The sequence below is a fragment of the Podarcis tiliguerta genome, assembly GCF_965153285.1.
Source record: "Podarcis tiliguerta genome assembly, chromosome: 2".
Taxonomy (NCBI): Eukaryota; Metazoa; Chordata; class Lepidosauria; order Squamata; family Lacertidae; genus Podarcis; species Podarcis tiliguerta.
The window spans coordinates 107281631-107302546 of NC_139535.1; the positions used below are offsets into that span (position 1 = coordinate 107281631).

At 46.8% G+C, this 20916-nt stretch overlaps 2 protein-coding genes across 2 annotated transcripts in view; one reads left to right on the forward strand and one right to left on the reverse strand.

Moving 5' to 3' along the window:
* The window catches only part of AQP6 (aquaporin 6), a 254615-nt gene that overhangs the window by 224517 nt on the left and 9182 nt on the right, over window positions 1-20916 (reverse strand). The gene's annotated exons all lie outside the window — the stretch shown is intronic.
* Window positions 1577-12356, forward strand: LOC310671641 (aquaporin-5-like). The gene is made up of 4 exons (XM_083428010.1): window positions 1577-2009; window positions 6149-6313; window positions 8109-8189; window positions 11764-12356. The coding sequence occupies exons 1-4, from the start codon at window positions 1647-1649 to the stop codon at window positions 11959-11961; spliced, it is 807 nt and encodes a 268-aa protein (XP_083284136.1). The 5' UTR covers window positions 1577-1646; the 3' UTR covers window positions 11962-12356.

The window sequence follows — 20916 nt, forward strand, 5'->3', positions numbered from 1 at the left end:
AAGATGAGGCAGGTGGCAGAAGTCCCCGCCCAGAGGTGTAGCAACAAAACTGCTAGCATACCCCTCAACTGTCCTGCTTTGAGCAGGACATCCCGGAATTACAGAAGCCTGATTGGAACCTGGGATGGCCCCTTTTGATTCCCATGAGAACATGACCCCAAAAGACACCCGTTTTCAGGGGTTGTGCTCTCTCTCTTGAGTCACCTGGCTGCCACAAGAGTGGAGCCCCCAAAAATGTGCATCCCAATTTTCCTCTGCAGAATTTTGGAGGGTCTGTTATACTAGAACATGGCTAGGCAAAATAAGGCCCAATTGCCTTCTCAATCCGGCCCGTCGACGGTCTGGGAATCAGCGTGTTTTTACATGAGTAGAATGTTTTTTGTGGGGCCTGCCTGGTGTTTTTACAATAGCAGAATGTGTGCTTTTCTTTAAAATGCATTTCTGGGTTTTTTGTGGGGCATAGGAATTCATTCTTTTTTCTTTTCTTTTTTCAAAATATAGTCTGGTCCCCCACAAGGTCTGAGGGACAGTAGACCAGCCCCCTGCTGAAAAGGTTTGCTGACCCCTGTACTAGAAGGATTCCTTCTGATTTTATCAATGACTCCTAACAAAGACTTAAAACTGTGGGGGGAACAGGAACCTTGGGAATCTATCTGAAAAAGAAATGTAAAACAGGCAGACAAAATCAATCTGGATGCAGAGTATATACCCAGCCAGATGGACTGGGCATCATAATAATAACAATAATAATAGTCATGCAAAATTCAGCGGTCCTTGCACAATTATTTCCAGACTCTTGGAGTGCTCACAGACTGTTGCTATTTTCAGGTGGGTTTCAACCTAGCAAATTTGAGTTGTGCAATTATAATGGATTTAAGCTCTTGCGCAACAAACCCACTCCCCTCCCTGTTTGCTGGAAGGAAAGTAATGGAGAAATGCACTGGAATGCACACATAATGTCTGCTTGGTCCAATGCCATCTAACTTCCCCCATAAACCCATCAGGAAGAATGCTCGAAAAACAACAAGAAACAGGTTGCCTTGAAGCCACCTTGAATATGCTTTATGAAGTCTGCCCATTTTGTGACCCAGCAAGCAGAACACAGCCTGCTAGCTGTGTGCACTGTGGCCTGGCAGGTTCTTGGCAATGCCACTGTTGTGTGTGCGTGTGTTTTGTGTTTTTTTTACAGACTCTGATGGCAGGCAGCAAAACCAGCACTAATGTCCCTGGCAAGCAGCCATTCGAAACTGGCGGGCAGCATTTAACTTGGTGGACCGCAGGCTGGGCAGGTCTGCGTTATGCAAAGGGAGCGAGAGGATACAAATCGAAATCGAAGGGCACTTTGCGGGAGTTTTCTTTGGAAGAATTCAGGAGGATCCTTCTCTGCATGCAACCGAAAGTCAAGCAGGGTCATAAATCACCAAGCAACAAAATGGCACAGCTGAGTATTACTAAGAAGGAAGGTCAGGGTTTCAGAGGCAGGAGATGGGCGATTTCCCAGGAACCGCATCTCCCGTTCCCAGTCCCACCCTATTTTTCATCCTTTCCCTAGATATATATTCCGCCCATCCTTCCTCTGGCAGAAGGAAAGATCGTGGCAATCTCTTTCTGCACCGTGGCTTGACTTCCCCATTGCCGCTTCTGCCATGAAGAATGAAGCTTGCTCGTTGGCCTTCTTCAGAGCCGTCTTTGCCGAGTTCTTGGCCACCATGATATTTGTGCTTATCGGGGTGGGCTCGGCCTTGAATTGGCCGTCGGCACTCCCGCAGATGGTGCAGATTGCCATGGCCTTTGGCTTGGCCATCGCCACCCTCGTCCAGTCCGTGGGCCATGTCAGCGGGGCTCACATCAACCCAGCGGTGACAGTGGCCCTCCTCGTGGCACAAAAGATTTCAGTGGTACGATCGGTGGCCTACGTTGTGGCTCAGATGTTGGGAGCGATAGCTGGGGCAGGGGTGATCCACCAGCTCACTCCAGCCGATATCCGAGGGACCCTGGCCGTCAATGCGGTAAGTGCTGCTGACACATGTATTCCTATTGTCCTGGCTGAGGAAAATGACAAGGAGTCAGTCCTGCTAAATTTCGTGGGTCTTAATACCAGGTAAGCATACGTAGGATTGAACCACCTCATGCAGGGTTAGAGAACCTGAGGCCCTACCAGTGTTGCTGAACTACAACTTCCATCACCGTAGATCATGGGTAGGCAAACTAAGGCCTGGGGGCCAGATCCGGCCCAATCGCCTTCTCAATCCTGCCCATGGACAGTCCGGGAATCAGTGTGTTTTTACATGAGTAGAAAGTCTCCTTTTATTTAAAATGCATCTCTGGGTTATTTGTGGGGCATAGGAATTCGCTCTTATTTTCTTTTCTTTTTTCAAAATATAGTCTGCCCCCCCCCCAAAGTCTGAGGGACAGTGGACCGGCCCCCTTGTTGAAAAAGTTTGCTGACCTCTGCCGTAGATTATATACCCTCCAATATTTTGCCGATGAAAATAGGGACATCCTATTCCATAGTATTATTATTATTATTATTATTACCCCACCCATCTGAAGATATTAAGCTTCTTCTTTTCCCCCCAAAATCTCAGAAAAGAAAAGAAAAATTTTTGAGCTACTTTTAAGGGGTTTGCCAAAATCAAGACTTCTACCGGTTTTCGCCCAAAGACTGTTTCTGACTGCCATGTTCTGGTTACGTCTGGGAAATTCCAGACATATCGCAGCCCTACTCTAGGCGGCTTTCAACATATATGAAAACATTATAAAGCATTAAGAAAACTTCCCTATACAGGGCTGCCTCCTGAAAGTTGTATAGTTAATTCTCTCCTTGGTTTGGGGGTCGCATAACTCTTTGGCCTCCAACATTTCTCTGATGAAAATAGGGACGTCCTAAGGAAAATTGGGACATTCCAGGATCAAATCAGAAACTGGGACAGCTTCTGTAAATCCGGGACTGTCCCTGGAAAATAGGGACACTTGCAGGGTCTGTGACTATTGACCATGCTGGCTGGGGCTAATGGGAGTTGGAGTCCAAAAACATCTGGAAAGCCATAAATTCCCCATCCCTAATGCTACCTGGGGGGAACGTGTTATGCCCTCCCCTGGCTGGAAGAACATCATATCGTGGGGCACACCATGGCCAAGTGCCGTTCTACAAACCCATTGGCATTATAGTCAATTTATAGTCCTGTGAGTGTGGAGACTTCAAAATCCATCAGGGTTCATGATGAGTGCTGGAGATTACCTCTATTGTCCTTCTCAGTGGTGGCTCACTGCCAGTTATTATCAGCAATTAGAGGATTTTGTGCAGCAGCAAAAGCTTGTTGGCACAGGATCCTGTCTTAATTTAAAAATTATTAATACTTTATGTTGTTTTCTACCACTTTAATATAATTATTCTATATTTCCCACTGTTTTTTAATAAAAAAATTACATCGTTTTTAATTATACAGTTAATATTGTACTTAATATATTGTTGTGTTTTATGTGCTTTGTTTTCTTCCTGCTTTCTTTACACACAACAGCAACAACAACAACAACACATATACAGTCGTACCTTGGAAGTCAAACGGAATCTGTTCCGGAAGTCCGTTCAACTTCCAAAACATTCAGAAACCAAAGCACAACTTCCGATTGGCTGCAGGAAGCTCCTGCAGCCAATCAGAAGCCGTGGAAAACCCGTGTCGGACGTTCAGGTTCCAAAAGAATGTTAGAAAACCAGAGCACTCACTTCCGGGTTTCAATCGCTCGGGAGCCAATTTGTTCAGGAGCCAAGGCGTTTGAGATCCAAGGTACGACTGTATTGCCAGGCCTTAGGGGTGTCTACACCTTACATTGAACAAGTGTGCAGTCTGTGTGCCTGTGTACACAATAGCTGGACTGCACAAATGCATAAGTGTACATTTTTTTAGACAAGCACTTGTGCGGGTGTAGAGTACGATGAACCTGCGTCCATCGTAACGTGTGAACAACCCTCTTGCCTAAAGCCAATAGGGTTAGGCTGGAGAGGAGATAGCTGGGGTGATGCCAAAAAAGCCTGAGCTTCGATTGCAGAAGGTTCTTGGCAGCTGTACAAAGGCATGTGGAGTTCAGCCAAGGGATTGTGCTTGTCCTCAGCTACAATCAGAGCAGTGCAAGTTGCTTCTGGTTATTTCAGTGGCCCGGCGAATCTAGATCATTTACAGGCTCTCCAGCAGAGTGCTATGAAAACTTTGGCACACCGGCATGGTCTTGATTCCAACTACAGTGGTACCTCGGGTTAAGAACTTAATTCGTTCTGGAGGTCTATTCTTAACCTGAAACTGTTCTTAACCTGAGGTACCACTTTGGCTAATGGGGCCTCCCACTGCTGCCACTGCGCGATTTCTGTTCTCATCCTGAAGCAAATTTTTTTGTTTTTGTTTGACAAAGTGGGAAGGGATCTTCCCTCGCTACTGCAGCCATAAATCCAGAATCAGAATGGAACATCACAGAAGTGACTAGGGGCTTCTCCAGACTGATGTGTTTTATTGTGGACATCTTCTGCAGCATATTCTCAGTGCAATAATAGTACATTAGTGGTGTATTTTTCAAAAGAACACAGCAAAGGGAAAACAGTATACTTATAGGGTTGTTGTAATGCATACAGTTTAAAGCAAAGGGCAAATCACCTTAAAGATGCTAAAGGGGTGTCTCCACACCCCACCATCGTTCAGCCCGGACACTGAGGTCCAGCTCTGAGGGCCTTCTGGTGGTTCCCTCACTGTGAGAAGCGAGGTTACAGGGAACCAGGCAGAGGGCCTTCTCGGTAGTGGCACCTGTCCTGTGGATGTCAAGGAAATAAACAACTACAGTGGACGCTCGGGTTGCAAACGTGATCTGTGCTGGAGGCACGTTCGCAACCTGCAGCGTTCACAACCCGCAGCGCCACGTCTGTGCATGCATGGGTTGCAATTCTGCGCTTCTACTCATGCGCAAAGCGTGATTTAGCACTTCTGCGCATGTGCGACCGCCAAAACCCAGAAGTAACCCGTTCCGGTACTTCCGGGTTTTGGCGCGTCTGTAACCCAAAAAAACGCAACCTGAAGATTCTGTAACCCGAGGTATGACTGTATCTCGTTTTTAGAAGCCATCTGAAGGCAACCTTGTATCAGATGTCAAGGAAATAAACAACTATCTGACTTTTAGAAGGCAACCTTGTATCAGGACTTTTTCATGTTTTATTATATGTGCTGGAAGCTGCCCAGAATGGCAGGGGAAACCCAGCTAGTTGGGCAGGGTATAAATAATAAAATTATTATTATTGAGACATAACGAAACCACCAGAAACCACCCTTTTTATCTCTAAAGTGCCCAAAGAGGTCAGTTACAGGTTTTCCTTTAAACAACAGGGGATGTCGGCCTACGCATCTTGCCAAAGAGGAGTGAGAAAAAGCAGCACTTGCCAAAATTCTGTGCAACCGTGACAGGGGGTCTTTGTCCTCCATCGAATCCAGCCACCCTAGAGCAGGGATGGGAGCAACCTGCTATTCTCCTGATGTTGGCACATTCCAGTTCCCAACAGCACCAGCTGACACGGCCAACAGTCAGGAGAGTGATGGGGGTCTGTAGTCCAGCAACCCCTGAGAGGAGCATAGAGGGTTCTCCATCCCATGGCCTAGAGAACCAGCACTGGGTGCTTCTGCGATGATGAAGCTGGCCGGCAGGTTAGCAAGTGTAGAAGCTTCTAAGCCGACTTGTTATATCCAGATACTCCTATTTCCTTTAGAAGTTAGTTGCTGGCAGGGCTCCAGCAAACACCACCACGACTTAATTAGTAGACTCTCGATTTCTCCTTTGGTGCTGATCCTGCTGGAAAAACACACATTTGGACCTGGGAGGGCTTCCGAGACGATCAGACGGATGGGCACATAATTAGCTGCGTCATTCAGCAGGGCAGCCCGTCCATGCTAAGCCGGCAAGTCGGTGTTTTATGGCCCGACCAACCCTTGGAATTGTCAGCTGTTCCTGGAAATCAACCCCATGGGGGCCACCTAACTTTTGTTCACTAAACGCTGCCGCCTGGGGGAGATGGATGGTAATTGTGTCTGCTGTCTCTCTCTGCCTTTGCCAAGGCTCAAAGGCTGCCTCTTCCGTGCTTCCTCCTCCTTTACAACTTCCCTAATCTTTGCAGCTGCACAACAACACAGGAGCAGGACAGGCAGTGGCAGTAGAGCTGATTCTGACCTTCCTGCTGGTCCTCTGCGTCTTCGCCTCGACGGACAGCCGCAGAACTGATGCTGTGGGCTCCCCGGCGTTATCTATCGGACTGTCAGTCACGGTCGGCCATTTCCTAGGGGTGAGTGTTTGTTATCTCAGCCGGGCAGAGCAATGGTACAGGGTGTGTTCCTCAGATGAGATGGCTCCACGGTTCTTTACCAGCAGGGGGTGCTATGGCAATTGGGATGGGGTGGTGGAAGGCAGTGTTGGGAAACTGCTGAGAAGACGGGGGCATCAGGCAAGCATCAGGCAGGCCCCAGCTGGCTCCAGCCCCCGACCGGCAGTCGGTCTCCCTTGGAACAGCATCAATCAGCGACACGAGCCTCAGATACGTTTAGAGACCCGTGCACGCTCTATCAGCAGAGTGTGTAAATCTTCTCACAGCTGAAGAGGCGGACAGAGAAATGTGTAAGCATAACGTACAGCATTTTATTCAGCATAGTTCAGGAACAGAGGAAAACATGTCTGCTTCCCTTCGTCTCCAGCAAAACAGCAGTAACACAAAAGCTATATACAAACGGAAGTTCCCAGCAAGTGCTGGAAGTAAACAGGCATGTGGCACACCAGTCATGCGTGCTCCTTTTAAAGTGGAATGGAACTACCATATTGTTCGCTCTATAAGACGCACCAGACCACAAGACGCACCTAGTTTTTGGAGGAGGAAAACAAGAAAAAAAAAAATTCTGAATCTCAGAAGCCAGAACAGCAAGAGGGATCGCTGCGCAGTGAAAGCAGCAATCCCTCTTGCTGTTCTGGCTTCTGTGATAGCTGCGCAGCCTGCATTCGCTCCATAAGACATCTCCCCTTACTTTTTAGGAGGGAAAAAGTGAGTCTTATAGAGCAAAAAATACGGTATATCCTAACAGGCAGGTCCCTGGTGCTCCTATTAGCCAGTAATAAGTGTATAGAGGAACCATGTGTGTAGAACCAGTGGCCTGGTTCCTTCGTATAAAAGCTATCCAGCATTTTGCCAGTGAAACGGTCAAGGAGGCTGTTTCTGCACATGCTGTAAAGGGAAGTGAGGAGAAGATGGGGCCAGTCAACCTGGGAAGGTAGCCCATCTAGGAGAAGCAAAACTCTGGTCCCAAACCTCCAGTGCCTTGAGGGATATCTTCAGGAGAAGAAAAGGCTAAGGGGTAAACTCAACACACATCTGGAGTGGAGTCCCTAAGATGGTTGGATGGTGTCTTGCACGTCTCTTCAACTCCTGCCTCCAAGCTGGGGTCAAACGTATTGCTCTGCTTTCCTTTGGATCACATCTGCGAGGCGGAGAAAGCAGTATTATTGTCTGGGCAGCCCAGGACCTCCATACCCCTGCCCAGGCTTGTGCCCCAGGGAGGTCATGTCAGTGATACTATCGCAGCGGTTTGAATTCACCTCTGGAGGCGCACTCCATTGTCTCTGTGGGTGCCCATAACGACAATTACTGTTGTTGCTATTTGATTTTTGTACCTGCCCTTCACCCAGTGGAAGCTGGTCTGTTGGGGTGAATGGGGCATTGCCCCACCAACCTCTGTCTGCCCCTAACCAGCCCCCCCATCTGCCTGTTTTCCAAGTGTCATCTAGGGCTAGGGGTGGCGCTAGCTGTCATATTCCTCCTCCTTTGTGCTGCCATCATAGAACTCAGCAGGAAGAAGGATGGGAGCAAAGCCAGCATCAGTTGGCTCTGCCTGTCATTGGCTCTCTGGCGCCACCTACAGTTGACCTCCCTGCTGTTTTCCCTGCCAGTCCCAATGGGCACCAGCCTGCCACTACCTTCAGCGCTAGACCCCAGGGCGAGTTACTTACAAAAACATTGCAATAAAATATGGAAAGCTGTTAGGACCTTTTGCTCTACCCATCATTAAGCGATGACCACCATTATTACCTTCCAGATCTATTTCACGGGCTGCTCGATGAATCCTGCACGGTCTTTTGGCCCCGCTGTCATAATGGCAAACTTCCAAGATCACTGGGTAAGTGCTTCCATCCAGCTACCACCTGAGACTTCAGGCTTGTGATGATATTGCTAGGAGATGAAGGACACAAGTAGATATTCCCACCTTCCCCCACATTTTCTGACGTTTCTCTGATGAAAATAGGGACGTCCTATTCCATAAACACAGGGGACGCGGGTGGCACTGTGGGTAAAAGCCTCAGTGCCTAGGGCTTGCCGGTCGAAAGGTCGGCGGTTTGAATCTCCGCGGCGGGGTGCGCTCCCGCTGTTCGGTCCCAGCGCCTGCCAACCTAGCAGCTCGAAAGCACCCCCGGGTGCAGGTAGATAAATAGGGACCGCTTACTGGCGGGAAGGTAAACGGCGTTTCCGTGTGCGGCTCTGGCTCGCCAGAGCAGCGATGTCACGCTGGCCACGTGACCCGGAAGTGTCTTCGGACAGCGCTGGCCCCCGGCCTCTTTGAGTGAGATGGGCGCACAAGCCTAGAGTCTGTCAAGACTGGCCCGTATGGGCAGGGGTACCTTTACCTTTTACCTTTATTCCATAAACATAATAATTTTATTATTGATACCCTGCCCATCTGACTAGGTTGCCCTGGTCACTCTGGGTGGCTTCCAACATATATAAAAACATAACAAAACATTAAACACTAACCCCCCCCCAAAAAAAACTTCCCAACACAGGGCTGCCTTCAGATGTCTTCTAAAGTTACTTATCTCTTTGGCTCGGGGGTCACATAACCCTCCAAGTGTCCCCATTTCACGATTTTTCTTAGGATGTCCCTATTTTCATTGAAGAAATATTGGAGGGTATGGAGTTATGCAAGCCCTGAGCCAAGGAGATAAGTAACTATACAACCTTTAGAAGATATCTGAAGGCAGTCTTTTTTAGGAGATTTTTAAAAAATGCTTAATACTTTATTATGTTTTAATATATATTGGAGGGACGTGGGTGGCGCTGTGGTCTAAACCACAGAGCCTAGGGCTTGCTGATCGGAAGGTCGGCGATTTGAATCCCCGCGACGGGGTGAGCTCCCGTTGCTCGGTCCCTGCTCCTGCCAGCCTAGCAGTTCGAAAGCACCTCAAAGTGCAAGTAGATAAATAGGTACCGCTCCGGCAGGAAGGTAAATGGCGTTTCCGTACGCTGCTCTGGTTCACCAGATGAGGCTCAGTCATGCTGGCCACATGACCCGGAAGCCACAAACACCAGCTCCCTCGGCCAATAAAGTGAGATGAGCGCCGCAACCCCGAGTCGTCTGCAACTGGACCTAATGGTCAGGGGTACCTTTACCTTAATATATGTTGGAAACTGCCCAGAGTGGCTGAGACAACCCAGTCACAGATGGCCAGAATATAAATGATGATGGTGGTGATTGACTACGTCTTTATTTTCATCAGAGAAACATTGGGGGGTATGCCATATCATCCAACATTTCTCCAAAGAAAATAGGAACATCCTACCATACCCTTCAACATTTCTCTGATGAAAATAGGGACATCCTGAGGAAAAGAGGGACATTCCGGGATCAAATCAGAAACCAGGACAGCTTCTGTCAATCCACAACTGTCCCTGGAAAATAGGGGCACTTGGAGGGTCTGATTTTCTACCACCCTCATCCTCGATTAGCAGCAGATTTCCAGGGTGTTAGAAAACGGGCATAGAAAGGGCAAGATCCTGTCTTCCAGGCCCTGGCACATGAATGAATGGCCGGTGCATTAATTAGATGTATACAAACAAGACTCAATTCTTGTCGGGCTCTGTCTTAATTAAAATCAGTTGTTTATGAAATACGGATGTGGAAATTGATAAATGAGCTATGGGCCTTATCTTACGGCCCCTGTTTAGACAATCTGTTATCCTGAGATAATCATTCCTCCGTTTGCTTCAGCCTTTAATTTGCTTACATGCTCAAGTGATAAATTAGATGCTGGAGTAATGTGAAAGGAAGTCAGCCAACTCTAGCAAGATCAGGGACTCGATGTGGCTCACCTTTCTTTCAGCCCAGAATAAGGAACAGAAGAATCTTGGGTCACTGGAGTTCCTTAATGGGTAAACAACAGTTGCCAGAATTCTGGGAATTGTAGTTTACCTCTAACAGAGCTGCACGTTGCAGTACCCTTAACATACTGCATTTCCCATGATTCCTTGGAGGAAATAACATGTTTTAAATTATGGTGCGCGTCTAGGATTTTTCTTCCACTATGCTTTTTCACAAAAGGGTGTTAGGCTCAGAGTTGTTTTGAGAGTCTCTGGTGATTATACAGAATTGGAACAAATAGTACTGTTGTGCCCCGAGAATTGCATTATAGGGATCACAGAGACATCTCAAGGCTTAACTCCTCCCTATGGGTAAAATACTTGCAGTGTTTATGCGGCAGTGGCACAAGCAGGATCGGTCAATTGTCTATTATCTCTGACAGCAGCTCCAATTGATAATGTTGATGTGTGATGTCAGGAGCTGACGTTGGCCATAAGTAACAGGAATGATGAGCACAAAATAGAAGAGAATTTCAGAGTATAGCTACACTGTGCATGGATCCAGAACCATTGAGCACCTCGAGACAGTCCCAAAGCCATTTGACTCTGCTCTGGCCAACTGCTATGTCCCAATGGGATGGGCTTTAGCAAGACTGCATTTGGCAGCAGAACATGGTTGGCATATCTTGGCCCCATTGTCCCATTATGCATTCTGAGCAGAGGATGGAAATAATAATAATAATAATAATAATAATAATAATAATTTATTATTTGTACCCCGCCCATCCGGCTGGGTTTCCCCAGCCACTCTGGGCGGCTTCCACAGAGACCAAAAATACACTAAAATGTCACACATTAAAAACTTCCCTGAACAGGGCTGCCTTAAGATGTCTTCTGAATGTCAGGTAGTTGTTTATCGCTTTGACATCTGATGGGAGGGCGTTCCACAGGGCGGGCGCCACTACCGAGAAGGCCTTCTGCCTGGTTCCCTGTAGCTTTGCTTCTCGCAATGAGGGAACCGCCAGAAGGCCCTCGGCGCTGGACCTCAGCGTCTGGGCAGAAGCCAATGTAGGTCTTTCAAGACCGGTGTTATGTGGTCTTGGCGGCTGCCCCCAGTCTAGCTGCTGCATTCTGGATTAGTTGTAGTTTCTGGGTCACCTTCAAAGGTAGCCCCACATAGAGCGCATTGCAGTAGTCCAAGCGGGAGATAACTAGAGCATGCACCACACTGGCGAGACAGTTCGCGGGCAGGTAGGGTCTTGGTCTGCGTACCAGATGGAGCTGGTAGATAGCTGTCCTGGACACAGAATTAACCTGCGCCTCCATGGACAGCTGTGAGTCCAAAAATGACTCCCAGGCTGCGCACCTGGTCCTGCAGGGGCACAGTTACCCCATTCAGGACCAGGGAGTCCTCCACACCCGCCCGCCCCCTGTCCCCCCAAAACAGTACTTCTGTCATGTCAAGGTCCTTTCCAACTATATGATGGTGTGGTATACATCAATAGCACCCCTACTGGCCGAGAAGGGGGGGGGGAACAGCTCTGTAGCTGCTCCAATTGGGAATGATTCCATTGAGGAGTGACTCACCAAAAACCTATGTTTTGTTTGCACTTCTTCAGATCTTTTGGGTGGGACCTCTGGCGGGCGGCATTGTGGCCTCTCTGATCTACAACATCATCCTCGCTCCTGACACAAGAAGCCTATCCGAGAGGCTTGATGTTCTGAAAGGGACCTACCAACCTGAAGATGACTGGGTGGAGAAGAATGATCAGAAGTACTCAACGGAACTGGTGGATCACAGGATCATAGAATCATAGAACGGTCGAGCTGGAAGGGACTCTGACGGTTATCCAGCCCAAACCCACTGTCAAACAGCGCTTACTGTCAGAAAGTTCTTCCAGTTTAGTCAGAATCTCCTTCCTTCTAACTCTCAAATCTCCTCTCATCCAGGCTAAATGAACCCAGCTCCTTCAACCATTCCTCATCAGGCTTGCTTTCCAGACCCCTGATCATCTTGGTCGCCTTCCTCTGCACACGTTCCAGCTTGTCAATATGCTTCTTAAACTGTGGCGCCCAGAACTGGACACAGGTGTGATCTGACCAAGGCAGAATACAGAGGGATGCGGGTGGCGCTGTGGGTTGAACCACAGAGCCTAGGACTTGCCGATCAGAAGGTCAGCGGTTCGAATTCCCGCGACGGGGTGAGCTCCCGTTGCTTGGTCCCTGCTCCTGCCAACCTAGCAGTTTGAAAGCACGTCGAAGTGCAAGTAGATAAATAGGTACTGCTCCGGCGGGAAGGTAAACGGCGTTTCCGTGCGCTGCTCTCGTTCACCAGAAGCGGCTTAGTCATGCTGGCCACATGACCTGGAAGCTGTACATCGGCTCCCTCGGCCAGTAAAGCAAGATGAGCGCCGCAACCCCAGAGTCGGCCACAACTGGACCTAATGGTCAGGGGTCCCTTTACCTTTACTTTTATTAACTTCCCAAGATCTGGAAAGGGAGTAACTTTGCGCTGCACAAAGAAGCACTTTTGTCTGGCCTGAACCTCCCAATGTTCAGCTTCCCTGGATGCCCACGAATTCTAGTGTTACTAGAGAGGGAGAAAAACATTCCTCCACCCATTTTCTTCATACCACAAATAATGGTATGAAGTTCCATCATTTCTCCCCTTACTTCTCTTTTCTCTAAACTAAAAAGTTTTAAGGTGGAAGGGAGTAGGCTAAGAAGGGGCTACTCTGCACCACTCCTCCAGGCTGATAAAGGCCCAAACAAAAACAGTACAGCGGTACCTCGGGTTATGTACTTAATTCGTTCCGGAGGTCCGTTCTTAACCTGAAACTGTTCTTAACCTGAAGCACCACTTTAGCTAATGGGGCCTCCTGCTGCTGCCGTGCCGCTGGAGCACGATTTCTGTTCTCATCCTGAAGCAAAGTTCTTAACCCGAGGTACTATTTCTGGGTTAGCGGAGTCTGTAACCTGAAGCGTATGTAACCTGAAGCGTCTGTAACCCAAGGTATCACTTTACTCACACCATCTCCCTAGGGCAGGGGTCAGCAACCTTTTTCAGCCATGAGCCGGTCCACCGTCCCTCAGACCATGCACTGGGCCGGACTATATTTGGGGAGGGGGGGAATAATGAATAAATTTCTATGCCCCACAAATAACCCAGAGATGCATTTTAAATAAAAGGACACATTCTACTCATGTAAAAACACGCTGATTCCTGGACCGTTCGTGGGCCGGATTGAGAAGGCGATTGGGCCGCATCCGGCCCACGGGCTTTAGGTTGCCTGCCCCTTCCCTCTTGTTTAATAGCCTTCCATGTGCCTGGAGCATGAGAACTCTCAGCTTGTCCACACCCTCCAACGTCAACGGATGCATCTAGTCTTTTGACATCCCCAGGTCTCTCTTTCCCGGCTCTGTTCTTCAGTGAATGTAGATTGTAAGCCCTTTGGAGGCAGAGACTCTGTTACTTCTGTTCAGTGCCTAGCACACTGCTAGGGCTAAACTAAATGCTAAATAGCCGTAATAACAATAAAGCAGTAATAATAAATGGAGCAAAAGCAGCAGCATCAAACTGGCCACCACCCAACAGTGCCGGATTTACATATAAGCAAAACAAGCTATAGCTTAGGGCTCCACTCTCTTGGGGGGGGGGGGGGGCAAAAAATTAAAAGAAAAAAACACTGAATGTACATTTCCGAAATATAAGATAAAAAACAAATAAAATAAAATCTACATACAGTAACAGTGTTTTGTGTTGTTTTCGCACCTATGATGTACTGTAAGTAATGCTAACCTGCTCCCTAAAATATCACTGGTTTGCTCATTTCTATATACTGTGGTACCTCAGGTTAAGTACTTAATTCGTTCCGGAGGTCCGTACTTAACCTGAAACTGTTCTTAACCTGAAGCACCACTTTAGCTTATGGGGCCTACTGCTGTTGCTGCGCCGCCGGAGCACGATTTCTGTTCTCATCCTGAAGCAAAATTCTTAACCTGAAGCACTATTTCTGGGTTAGCGGAGTCTGTAACCTGAAGCGTATGTAACCTGAAGTGTATGTAACCCGAGGTACCACTGTATAGGGTGCCTACATTCTGCATGGACCGGTTGCATGGCAACATGTAGCATGGAGCTGCAGACTGCAGTGCAGCCCAGTTGAATGTCGGCCAAGCTGTTGCACCAGTTATCTAATATTAAAGAGTGCTTGTAGACTGATGACCAGGCAGCATAGACTAAGGGTATGAATCATAGAATCATAGAGTTGGAAGAGACCACAAGGGCCATCGAGTCCAACCCCCTGCCAAGCAGGAAACACCATCAGAGCACTCCTGACATATGGTTGTCAAGCCTCTGCTTAAAGACCTCCAAAGAAGGAGACTCCACCACACTCCTTGGCAGCAAATTCCACTGTCAAACAGCTCTTACTGTCAGGAAGTTCTTCCTAATGTTTAGGTGGAATCTTCTTTCTTGTAGTTTGGATCCATTGCTCCGTGTCCGCTTCTCTGGAGCAGCAGAAAACAACCTTTCTCCTTCCTCTATGTGAGTCTTATGCCTACCGATTGATTTCATGGAATACATAATTTATTTATTTTGATCCCATTATGGCTTAGGATACCTATTAGGTCCATAAATTACCATGTAGCATATATTCAACACAAAAAACAGCGACAATTGGTTGTTGACAAAGGACAGCTGGACATATAAAGGGCCCCATTACCTTCAGTAGCTTAGGGCCTCATCAAACCTAAATCCGGCCCTTATGCAAATCAGACCTGGTAGAGCATCAGATTCTTAATCTCAGGGTTGTGGGTTTGAGTCCCACCTTGAGAAAAAGATTACTGCATTGCAGGGGGTTGGACTAGATGACCCTCGTGGTCCCTTTCAACGCTACAATTCTATGCAGTCGAGCCAGCAGAGAAGAGAATTGCCTTCAAGCCCTGTTTCCTTATGCAGAGGACGGGGCCTTCCACTTACTTAACCTCAGTCTCTTCAGCACCTTGGAGCAGCCTCCCCCAGCCTGGTGCCCCCCCCCAATGTTTTGGACTACAACTCCCATCAGCCACAGCCAAGGCGGCGGAATGCCAGGGATGATGGGAGTTGTAGTCTTTTTTTTTACAAAAAAGATATTTGCATGGTACCACATTGGGGAAAGCAAACTTGGAGGGGCAGCAAGAATGGGCTAGGACTTCAGTTGGCTTCTAGAGACTGTGTGAAGAAAAAGAGTTTGGATTTGATATCCCGCTTTATCACTGCCCGAAGGAGTCTCAAAGTGGCTAGCATTCTCCTTTCCCTTCCTCCCCCACAACAAACACTCTGTGAGGTGAGTGGGGCTGAGAGTTTATTATTAAATTATTATTAAATTTGTGAGGTCCATGCCTTTACACAAAATACCATAAAACATTATTAAAAGATAACAATAAGATTATAAAAGTAAGCTAAAATTCATGCCATGCTATCCCAGCAAGGAGACTACCCAAAAACCCCCACCATTCAGGAAAGAAGATACAGCAACAGGTTAGGAAAACAATGGGAGGGACCTCACCGTTTCATCCAGGAACCGTACCCTAGTTTTCATAGCCTTCACCACAAAGACCGCTACCACGTGAGAAATCCGTGGATCAGCGTCCACCAGTAAAAACTTTACTTGGTCCTCAGAGTTGACTATTGATTTGGGAATAGTTTGTAACATCGCATCCCTGAAGGCCGAATAGATGGGACAATACAACATGTAATGTGTGAGATCCTCTTGGGTTCTCATATGACAAAGACATATACGTTGCTCTGCTGGGATTTTTGCATATCTGCCTGTCAGATAGGCCGTAGGAATGGTTTGAAAACGGGCCATGGTGAAGGCTCTCCGAAGGGTGGGATTGGTGATATTCGCCAAATAATTGGCACAGGTTTTGACTGTTTTCAGTCGGGGAAGCCAGTGGGAGGACCCTGGGTTCTGAATTTTTGTGATATCTAATAGAGCGTCTCTCTCCAGGATCCATTCCCGAACTTTGTCTGGGCTCCACAGTTTGAGGGTGTTAAACTCCGGTAGGGTGTATCTAACCAGGATCTCAGATAGGTTTTGACGCCAAGTGGTATTCTTTTGAAGAGATACAAAGGCTTGTTTGGCCAATAAGGTGTTTGTGGTATTTGCAAGTTTGATGTAAAATCGTAGGAATCTTAAGTGGGCCCTGGCAGACACAGAGGGTAATCCAACCTCCACCCTCAAGAGAGCTGCTGGGGTTCCTTGAGGAAGGCCTAGAATCCTCTTGAGATAATAGTTTTGAAGAATTTCAAGCCGTTCTAGCAGCTTCTGATTCCATCCCCAGAGTTCTACTCCGTATAGCATCTGGGGAATCACTTTTCCTACAAAAGCTTTTAGTGCCGGGATCACCAATTGCCCTCCCCTCAAATAAAAAAAGCTGAGCAGAGCACCGATTGTCCTACGTGTTAGGAGGGCTACAGTCTTGAAGTGGGCAAGCCAGCTAGATGTAGCTTGGAAAGTGATACCAAGATATTTAAAAGAAAGTCTCTGTTCGATTACGTGTTCATCTAAAGACCATCTGAATGTCTGGCGAGCTCTAGTAAACACCACAATTTTTGTTTTGTCATAATTTATCTTTAGAGAGTTTTGGGCACAATAAGCTGCGAGCCCCTCCAGCATGCTGTGTAGGCCCCTACGAGTAAGTGCCATGACAGCCATGTCATCAGCATATAGCAATATATTCAGATGTTTGCCTTCCAGGGCGGGAGCTGCTAACTTATACTTTGCCATATGTTGAACAATGTCATTTATATAGAAATTAAAGAGGAACGGCGCTAACAAACAACCCTGTTTTACCCCTTTCCCCAGTGGCAGTGGGTCAGTATAGTTGCCTGACATCCCGGTTCTGATTTTAACTGTGGTGTCTGAGTGTAACTCTCTAAGTATATTTAGAAGTCGTCTATCAATGTCCGTCTCATATAGTTTTTGCCATAATTTGTCCCTACAGATTGAGTCAAAAGCAGATGTAAGATCTACAAAAGCCACAAAAAGTTTGCTCTTGTGTACCTTTGTATACTTATCTATCATTGTCTGTAGTACCAAGCAATGGCCTGTTGTACTATGGTCCTTTCTAAACCCTGCCTGCTCCGGATTAAGCAAGTTAGAGTGGTCAGCCCAGTCAACCAGTTTATTTAGCAGGTAGCGAGTGTAAAGTTTATACACAATGTCCAGGAGGCTTATGGGGCGATAGTTTGAGGGGTCTTGGGGGTCTCCCTTCTTATAGATGGGGGCTACCAGGCTCAGTTTCCAGTTTTCTGGGATTTTGCATGTATCATTTATTACCGTAAAAAATTGGGCCAAGAAAGCAGCCCACCACTGGGCATTTAATGTAAACACCTCAGGAGGAATCATATCTTCACCAGGAGCTTTGCCATTTTTGAGTGTTTTAATTAGCTGTAAACATTCTAATTCGGTAACAGGATCCCAGCCCATTAATAGATCATTTTTAAGAGAAGGGAACTGGCTCGGTTTAGCAATGTTTGGAGCTGTATATAGCCGGGAGAAATGTTGGTACCATAAGTTGGGTGAAATACTGTTGATTATAGTTTTCCCTTTGGGTGAAACTCCCTGAGCAATAATTTCCCAGAATTTTTTGTCGTCCCGCAATTTGATCGCTTTGTCAAGTGCCTCCCATTGTTCCTTTCTGTATAGGGATTTCTTGAGTTTTAGAGTGTTTTTATAATGAGAGCGCCACCTGTGCAGGTTTTCTATTGAGGACAGGGTCCCTTCCTGTTTTACTTTATTTTGTAATTTCCTAAGCAAAGATCTTAGATTCCTACAGTCTTTGTCGAACCAGGTCCTCGAGTTGTTTAATTGTTTGGGAGGATTGGAGCTCGTAAGTAGTGGGAAGAGCGACTCTGAGACCTGCTGAAATATTGAAAAAGGATCAGAATTAGATAAAATGCACTGGTCTCTCAAGGCCAGTAAGTCTGATGAATGCAGGTGTTGTTTGATTTTAAAATCCAGGTCGCTGTTCCATTTACGTCTACGAAGGGCCAGAGTTAGAGGTGGGTCTGCACAGTGATTGCGGCATTGCGGGTCTGAGTGGGGCTGAGAGACTTCAGAGAAGTGTGACTGGCCCAAGGTCACCCAGCAGCTGCATGTGGAGGAGCAGGGAATTGAACCCAGTTCACCAGATTTCGAGTCCACCGCTCTCAACCACTACACCACACTGCCCCCCCCCCCCCGGGTATCTGGCCTTTGAGCAGCACCAGAAACAAAACGAAGGCATGGACTGGGAATGGTTACAGCCAGTACACAGAAGAGACATAATTTTGCAAAAACGCTTTCCAGCTGGACCAACTGGACTAACAGCAAAAATAATTTTTCATTGGAATGGCACAGCATAAGGAATTTGTAGGAACGTGCCGCTGGAGGGAGGGCAGAGGTGCAAGCCACTTGACAAAAAAGTCCATTTTCTTAATCATTCCAAAGAAATGGGCTGTCATTTTTGTAATGTGAACTAAGCTGGGAAGACAGCGGGTGAATTTGCAGCCAGAGATAAATTGTCTGCAATCGGAACGTCCTCGTGCCCCCGTACCGTTCCTGCTGTCAATAGGGCAAATGAAATTTCAATTCCATGCAAACGCTGTCTCAACAGGACTCTGGCCTTGTAAGAAAAGAGAAATCTACAAAGCGGGGGGCGAGAGATTGTAAGTGTATGGCGAAATGAAGGCTGGCATTCGGTCGGCCTCAAAAGCGAACATGCTTCCCCTTATTGACATCGATTATATGGATTTTAGGAAGGGCTGTCTTTATTCTTCCAAACTGCTCTGAATCATATCAAGATGAATGATTTCTCTTTTTGGTAAAGGAGCCAGTATCCTTTTCTAACCATATTTTCTCTGTTATATCCTGGTGGTGAAAAGAACATGGAGCAGCCCAGGGCAGCTGGGGATACAAATAATAAAATACAGTTGCTATGAAGCCCCTTTATAATAAACAAAATAACATACTTCTTCACACACATTGGCCAGTTAAACTAAGGTGGAATCCAGACGCATATAAAAAAGTGTGAAAATGCTTTAAAAAAAAAAAAGTTTTAAAAAATATATTGAATTTGCCATAAGCTCGCCATCTAGTGTCAGATTTGTATAATGCACTTAAAACACACTAAACACGGTCCTTTTGCAGCTGTATAGCTGAATTTACTGCTGCAAGATGCCGTGAAGAGAACCAACTTGGATGTTTTTCAAAGAGAATAAGACCAGTTCATGGAAATTAACCCTAGTAGTCATGATGGCTGTACTGTCTCCAGTATCACTGTCCATGTGGAACTTAATAATAATAATAATAATAATAATTTTATCATTTATACCCTGCCAATTAGCTGGGTTGATTCTAGTATTACAAGAGGCAAAGGGAAAACCACTTTCTCAATTTCCCCCACACCTTGCATAATCCCTGCTTATTTAACTTATATGCAGAATTCATCATGCAAAAGGCTGGGCTGGATGAATCCCTAGCTAGAATAAAGATTGCCGGAAGAAATATCAACAACCTCAGATACGCAGATGACACAACCTTGATGGCAGAAAGTGAGGAGGAATTAAAGAACCTTTTATTGAGGGTGAAAGAGGAGAGCGCAAAATATGGTCTGAAGCTCAACATAAAAAAAGAAAGAAAGAAACATCATGGCCACTGGGCCCATCACCTCCTGGCAAATAGAAGTGGAGGAAATGGAGGCAGTGAGAGATTTTACTTGCTTGGGCTCCATGATCACTGCAGATGGTGACAGCAGCCACAAAATTAAAAGACGCCTGCTTCTTGGGAGAAAAGCAATGACAAACCTAGACAGCATCTTAAAAACCAGAGACATCACCTTGACAACAAAGGTCCGTATAGTTAAAGCCATGGTTTTCCCAGTAGTGATGTATGGAAGTGAGAGCTGGACCATAAAGAAGGCTAATCGCGGAAGAATTGATGCCTTTTAATTATGGTGCTGGAGGAGACTCTTGAGAGTCCCATGGACTGCACGAAGATCAAACCTATCCATTCTGAAGGAAATCAGCCCTGAGTGCTCACTGGAAGGACAGAACCTGAAGCTGAGGCTCCAATACTTTGGCCACCTCAAGAGAAGACTCCCTGGAAAAGACCCTGATGTTGGGAAAGATGGAGGGCACAAGGAGAAGGGGACGACAGAGGACGAGATGGTTGGACAGTGTTCTTGAAGCTACCAGCATGAGTTTGACCAAACTGTGGGAGGCAGTGGAAGACAGGAGTGCCTGGCGTACTCTGGTCCAGGGGGTCACAAAGAGTCGGACACGACTAAATGACTAAACAACAACAACAACACCATGTCCCTCAACTGAAAAGCGTCAAAAGTTCATATCTTTCCTCATATGGGGGTTTCTCCAGCCCTTGGACATTTTGATTCCAAAGCAAAACATTTGCTCATTTTAGAAGGAATATATCTACCCTCAGGCAAAACCCAGCCCAGCCAAGACCAAATATTCTGGGGAAATGCAACAGGAACTGAAATGCCCAATGGCTGTGAGTCTTGCTGTTATGTAAACAGCAGCATTGTCTTGAGATCCCATCTTCTAAATGTCTTAAAGTCCTGCGTTCTAGCAAAACACCCATCACCGCGATTGGCAGGAGACGAATGCCGCAAGCTTAACAACACAGGCACGACTCCTGCGTTTTTAGCAGTTTCCTGACACACAGAAATTAAGACAGTGAAGTGTCTCTCCCAGCACTTACCACTGTGCCATTAAAAGCTTTGCCTGCTCC

What these genes read in the sequence shown, in the direction of transcription:
- LOC310671641 (XM_083428010.1), top strand. Translation starts at nt 1,647, where the DNA reads ATGAAGAATGAAGCTTGCTCGTTGGCCTTCTTCAGAGCCGTCTTTGCC. An exon ending in GGACCCTGGCCGTCAATGCG is followed by an intron (nt 2,010 to 6,148) that starts GTAAGTGCTGCT and finishes TAATCTTTGCAG; the next exon opens with CTGCACAACAACACAGGAGC. An exon ending in CAAACTTCCAAGATCACTGG is followed by an intron (nt 8,190 to 11,763) that starts GTAAGTGCTTCC and finishes GCACTTCTTCAG; the next exon opens with ATCTTTTGGGTGGGACCTCT.